Genomic DNA, 6799 nt, shown 5'->3' on the forward strand with positions numbered 1-6799 from the left:
CCAGGTGAAAAGCAGGGGATATGCATTCCAGGCAGAGAGAACAGCAGGTGTGAAAGATACGGAGACAGATCCTTGGCCTTCTGGAGGCTGAGAGAAGGCCGGGGGTGGGGGGCAGGGACATGAAACAGAAGGCTGGGGAGGGTGAAGGGGGGCCAGACCTCACAGAGCTGCGTTAAGACTTTGGATGTAAACCTAAGTGCATTGGGCAGGAAAGTGGTGCCATTAGACTCATGTTTTACAAAGCTGGCTCTGGGATCTGTGTAGAGAATGAATTGGGGACAAGGGGGTGTGCAGGGAGAAAAGGGTAGAGATGAATTCAGTTGCCTAAGGGAGAGATGATGATAGCATTTCCAAGGTGATAGAGGTATTTAAAAACTTGAGGGCAGCACTTGTGGCTCAGTGGTAAAGAATCCACTGCCAATGCAGGAGACACAGGTTTAATTCCTGGTCTGGGATGATCCCACATGCTGCGGAGCTGGGGCACCACAACTAAGCCCATGTGCCGCAACTATTCAGCCTGTGCCCCAGAGCCTGGGAGCTGCAATTACTGAGCCTGCCTGCCCTAGAGGCCCGTTCTCTACAATGGGAGAGGCCAGGACAATGAGAGGCCCATACACTGCAGCTAGAGGATAGCACCCCCTCACCACAGCTAGAGAAAAGCCTGCACAGCAACGAAGACCCAGCACAGCCAACAATACATAATAAATAAAATAAAACGGGTTTTTCTCAGGCTCTCTCCTTGGTATTCCTGGCCAACTTTATACAAAGCAAATGGCAAAAATTTGAACCAGACCAGTCTGTCCCACGTGTGACCTGTTTTGCTTGGAGTTACCGGAGATCTGATGCTGTCATAGGGCCATCCCCCTGCCTCCAAGCTGGACCACACCTGACAGGAGCGTAAGGCTCTCCTGAGAAAGCTTTCACAATTTCTATAACCTCTGCTTGTGTTTACAGTAATTACTGTTAGGAAATCTCTATCTGTGTTTCATCGGAATGCCTCTTGCTCTGATGTTCCTTGATTCTTGATGGAGATGAAGATGCTAAAAGAAGAAGTCTGGGCTGCCAAGCGCAAATGGTGTTCTGACAGTTCTGAATCATGTCTGTATATTCCACAGCCGAAGTGACTTGTTAGCGACAAAGAAAAATGCCTGAGTATCCCTAGAAGAGGGATTTGATTAGATTTTGTAGCTGTTTAGCTCGCTGCCAAGTTCTTTCCCTTTGCTACTCAAATGTGGTCCATGGACCCAGCAACATCACCTCAGAGCTTGATGCAGGACTAAACCAGACTCTGCATTTTATACATTCCCCATTGGGCTTCCCAGGGGATGCTAGTGGTAAAGAAAGTGAAAGTAAAGTGTATGAACAACTGAAAGCTCAGTTTGCGACCCCATGGACTCTAGCCTACCAGGCTCCTCCGTCCATGGGATTTTCCAGGCAAGAGTACTGGAGTGGGGTGCCATCGCCTTCTCCAGGGGATCCTCCCGACTCAGAAATCAAGCCCAGGTTTCCCGCGTTGTAGGCAGACGCTTTACCATCTGAGCCACCGGGGAAGCCTAGGTTGGAAGTCTAGGGGTAAAGAGCCCACCTGGCAACGCAGGAGACAAACAGAAGAGATGCAGATTCAGTCCCTGGGTCAGGAGGGTCCCCTGGAGGAGGGCATGACAGCCCACTCCAGTATTCTTCCTGGAGAACCCCATGGACAGAGGAGCCTGGTGGGCTACAATCCATGGGGTCGCAAAGAGCTGGACATGACTGAAATGACTTAGCAAGCACGCATTGGGCATTTCCTGGTGGCTCAGTAGTAAAGAATCTGCCTGCCAATGCAGGAGACACGGGTTCCATCCCTGAGTCAGGGAGATCCCTTGGAGAAGGAAGCGGCAACCTGCTCCAATATTCTAGCCTGGAGAGCCCCATGGACAAAGGAGCCTCGTGGACCACAGTCCATCGGTCTCAAAAGGGTTGGACACAACTTAGGACTAAAAAACAATAACCAGGCAACTCATAGGAACGCTGGTTTTGAGAAGCGCTGCCTCAGGTCACCCTAGGGCCATCTAAAAGTGGGTGGGCAGGGGCAGTCACAAGACACCTGAAATGCTGCGAGCCTCGGCAAGCGGTGAGGGAGCCCGGACTGGTCCAACAGGAACTGGATTTTCTCTGGAAGTTCCTGGTAGCTCCCAAGTCACCCAGAGTGGTTCAGAGACAATGCCGTTTCCCGGTTGTGTGACTGGTGTGAGGCCCTGCGGGGGACCCGCCCCTGGTGCTGAAAGGCTGCAGGTGGAGAGAGCTGTCCCGGGTAGGGCTAGAGGGCTCCCCTCCCCCCACAGTGTGGAGAGAGCTTGGTCCCTGTCCTCTTAGTCTGGTCCGTGTTCTCTCTGTGGGTGGTTAGGGTGACTCTGGCCTCCTTCTGAATTGAGCTGTCCAACGAGCAGGAGAAAGGCTCTCTGAGCATCTCAGAGAGGTTAAAAGCTCTGGTGGATTATGGACACAGCTGGGATGGGGGGAGGAAAGAGAGGGTGGGATGTATGGAGAGAGTCACATGGAAACATGCATTGCCATGTAAAATGGATTGTTATCATTGTTTAGTCGCTCAGTCATGTCCGACTCTTCGCGGCCCCATGGACTGCAGCACGCCTGGCTTCCCCGTTCTTCACCATTTCCTGGAGCTTGCTCAGATTCATGTCCATTGAGTCGGTCATGCCATCCAAAATGGATAGCCAGTGGGAATTTGCTGTGTGACTCTGGGAACTCATACTCGGGCTTGGTAATGGGCTGGAGGAGTAGGATGGGGTGAGAGATGGGAAGGAGGTTCAAGTGGGAGGGAACATAGGTAAAAACCGATGGCTGATTCATGTTGATGTTTAGTAGAAACCAACACAATATTGTAATTCAATTATCCTTCAATTAGGAAAAAAAAAAAAGCTTCGGTGGAACAGAAGGTCCAGATCCAGGGGTTCTGAAAGCTTTGCCCACATTGTGTGGTCAGCCACTCCAGGTCAGTGACTCCTGCCCTCTGCCCAAGGGGTGTGTGACACAGACACCAGACCCAGCCCGGAAAAACAAAGGCATTGTGTTTTATTAATATGACCGCTCTCCTGAGAAGTGTTTCAAGGCATAAAACACAGGCCAGAATCAAGTTGTTTTTCTCTGTCTTCCCTGGGACTGGTCTTCCCACAGCATCAGACAAAAGGGACCCAATCTGCAGGGCGCTTAAAGCATGAGGTTTGTAAATAGTGTAGAATCAAACACTACTTTTGGCTTTTATTTACTGTAACTTGTTCACACTGCTCAGCACTGGAACATTTATCAGGGCTCCTTGGCCTTTGTTCCTTTGCCTTTGGTCCTGCTGAGTCCTCTCTGCCCGGTCCCTCCTGCCCACCAGCCTCGGTCCCTCCTGCCTGCGCCCCATCTGCCCCCTGACCCATCACTCCAGTGTCTTCCTCGCCCGTTCCCACTTAACCTCCTGTCTCTTCTCCTCCCCTCCTGCCTCTCACGCTGCTCCGGGATCTTTTCAAATGTCTCCGCTCCCTCCTGCCTCCGGCACTTTCATTTCCAGAGGCCGGCTTCCTCACTCTCACCCCCTGCCTCTCAGGGCTATTTTTCTCTTCCCTCCCAAGATCCACCACAGAGTTTTTTCATTTCCCCCTTTTCTCTAAAGGCGACAGGGGGATCAGAGAACGAGCGATTTCAGAGTCAACAGGACACAGCCTGTGTTAACACGGACAGTTGACTTTCTGAGTCAGAAACGCTTCTTGGGCGCCTTGGGTGGCGGCTGCCTGGTCCCTCCTCAGAGCAGGACGGGTGGGAAGAGGACAGAGCCACAGGTCGTCCCCCCTCACCTCCCCGCCCCGCGTTCCCGCACCATCACTTCCGCCCCAGCCCTTTCCTTCAGGCCTCAGGACATGCCCCCCCCCACCCCCCCACCCCCGTGCCCGCGGGGCAGACAGGTTTGTTCTGGCTCCGCTAAGACCCTGGGCGTCCTCCTGCAGTGTCCCTCCCTGCTCCCCAGCCAGCCTGCTCTGTGCTTCACGCCCCCAGGGTGGGCCCTGGGAGACAGGAGTCTATTTTGAGGTGGAGAGACAGCAGCAGTGGGGTTCCTTCCCAGGTACAGCTCGTGGGCCCGGGAGGCGCCAGCAGCGGGCCCACCGTCGGAGGAACAGGAAGCTCTGTCAAAGCCCCCTGCCATCCAGGGTCACGGCCAATCGGTCCATGAGGCGCTAAACAACGTTCTTGAGGGATGGGCGTCTCTCTGTGCCGCTGGGCAAAGTGTCTTCAAAACACAGAAAACCAAGAGGGGAAAGAAACAGAGCCCTGAAGAGACACCCTGGGAACCACGAGACAGTAGTTCTAAAGTCCGCCATCTTCAGCTGGGCCTTCTCCAAGCGCCTTACAGAGGCTAAGACGCTGCTTTCTCGGTTGCAGGGGGAAATGGAGGTTACACCCAAGAAAGCCAGTGAGGGATTTGTGAGAAACCCCTCCTTTTCCCAACAGTGCTTGGCTCTCACCGTGTCTCCACTTCTCCACGTCTCAGCCACAGGCAAAAGGATTAGCTGAGGAATGTTCGCTTGAGGGAGCGTCAGCCAGGGGGCCCAGCCTTACCCAGGCTCCGGGACCCCCGGCTGCTCCAGCCCTCCCCTTGCACCCTTTCCGTGCCCAGCTCAGACCTGTGCCTTCATCCTCCACCCAGCAGTGCCCACCCTGGTGGGAGAGGAGGTCAGGGGCCCGCACACCCACCCTAGGGCGGGGGAGAAGCGGGAAGTTCAGGTAAACTAGAACAAGCCCCACCAAGCCCAGCCCCGCCCTGCTGTTCTGCGTCCAGCGCCAGATGCCGAGCTGCTTAGCTCCTCTCAACGAGCATTTCTGAGATGAGGAGGGAGCCTGCTGACTTGAGGACAGGAAGCGTTTTGATTTCTTTTCCCTGCCTCCCGTTTCCCAACGCCCCCACTGCCTTCTTTCCGCACACCAGCTGAGGGGAATAGAAAAATAACTATGAATATAAATCTCCACCTGAGTTCCTTTCATATCGACTAAGTAAGCAACTAACTTGCCAATAAATTACTATTTAAAAATGTGTGGACACATGGGCATATATATGAGTGTGCATATGAATATATACACACGCATATATATACATGCATGTGTGTGTAGTTCCAAGCTTTTCTTCCTTGCCCCGTCCCTTGCAGGCAGGCAGCTTCAGACAAAAGCCTCCATCCCCTCCAGAGGGCCTCATCGGATCATGGGTGCCACGTAGTTAGCAGGGAAGAGGCCCAGCTTGTTGTGCAGGCGGCCGGTCCACCAGGAGGGGTTGGAGCTGTCCAGGACCTCAACCACCTCTCCACAGCGGAAGCCCAACTCGTCGTCCTCCAGGGCCTCGAAGTCGTACAGCGCCCGGGCCCACCGCACCCGCTGTTGGGGAAAAACACAGAGAGGCCCTGCTGAGCCTGGGCTGGCCAAGCTGAGCTCTGAGTCACCGGCACACACACGGAAGAGAATCTGCGGGCCCTGTGGTCCAGACAAAGCTGTCCGTGAGCAGCCTGCCCTGAAGGCTGATGGATGGCTCTCCAGAGTGGTCTCACACCCTGCTGCCACTGAAAACAGACCTGGGTGTCTAGCCCTGAGCAACCCCTGAGCCTATCCCCCAAGGCCCCGAGAGGATCCTTGAGAGCTGCTCTTCCCTACATCAATAGGTGGTCTTTTTTATCTTCTTCAAGTGACAAACAGCACAGCATGCCCAGACTAACAGCCCTCGGTGCCAGCACAACCTCATCAGTGATAAAGGCAACAGATCTCCCTCTGCTAGAATGGCAGCCAGGAAATATGAGAACCGGGCAAGGCCTGACAGCCAAACTGAGAACAGCAGGCTGGATGATGCCAGCTGGGATTAGCTCTGCTGGGGAACTCTCGCCCCACCATCACTGGCTGGGTTCCCTCCGCCTCTGTGAACTCCATCCAGTGTGAGGCCTCTTCTGGAGGACCAGCCATCTCTCTACTTGGCCCCTCCGTCTCCTCCATTGAGCCCAGAGAGGGACGTTCACATACCCCAGCCACTTGGAGTTGCACCGGGTCAGTGTGTCTCCGGTGCATGAGGGCGGCATTCAATTCGGTGCCCATGCCCAGGCCACAGGGCCCATCGTTTATGTCCAGGCTGGTTCCACGGCGTTCCTAGAGAGAGATGTGACAGATAGCCATCACCACACCGCTGGAAGCATCCCTCATGGGCTCCCCCAGTGCCTTGCTCCGATGCTGTGGACGCAGCCAGAGCTCCAAGAATACTTACTGCAGAGAACAATAAACCCAAGATAAGGGAGAGAGGGTATAGGGTGACAAATAGACCTTAGGTTGTGAAGATGATGCCAGATTTCACCAATTCAACCAAGGACTATTTATCAGGCACCTACCATGTGTCTAGGACTGTCTTAAGCATGGGGATGTGTATCTGGAAAGAGAAGACCCCTGTCCTCAGAGAACACAGTTCAGAGGGGGAACCGTATGCATTTATGTGATGAGTGAGCAGAGCTCTATACAGTCAACAAAAACAAGACCAGGAGCTGACTGTGGCTCAGATCATGAACTCCTTATTACCAAATTCAGACTCAAATTGAATAAAATAGGGAAAACCGCTAGACCATTCAGGTATGACCTAAATCAAATCCCTTATGATTATACAGTGGAAGTGAGAAATAGATTTAAGGGCCTAGATCTGATAGATAGAGTGCCTGATGAACTATGGAATGAGGTTCGTGACATTGTACAGGAGACAGGGATCAAGACCATCCCCATGGAAAAGAAATGCAAAAAAGCA

At 53.5% G+C, this 6799-nt stretch overlaps 1 protein-coding gene across 1 annotated transcript in view; it reads right to left on the reverse strand.

The window, feature by feature from the left end:
• Window positions 1-3049: 3049 nt before the first annotated feature.
• GRAP2 (GRB2 related adaptor protein 2) overlaps window positions 3050-6799 on the reverse strand; it is a 70483-nt gene continuing 66733 nt past the window's right edge. The window contains exons 7-8 of the mRNA XM_040233257.1: window positions 6037-6159; window positions 3050-5403 (exon numbers count right to left, since the gene is read on the reverse strand). Of these exons, the coding sequence (XP_040089191.1) occupies window positions 5224-5403; window positions 6037-6159 (303 nt within the window). The 3' untranslated portion in view covers window positions 3050-5223. The remainder of the gene's footprint in view (window positions 5404-6036; window positions 6160-6799) is intronic.

This window comes from Oryx dammah, unplaced genomic scaffold, assembly GCF_014754425.2.
Source record: "Oryx dammah isolate SB20612 unplaced genomic scaffold, SCBI_Odam_1.1 HiC_scaffold_29, whole genome shotgun sequence".
NCBI classification, from domain to species: domain Eukaryota; kingdom Metazoa; phylum Chordata; class Mammalia; order Artiodactyla; family Bovidae; genus Oryx; species Oryx dammah.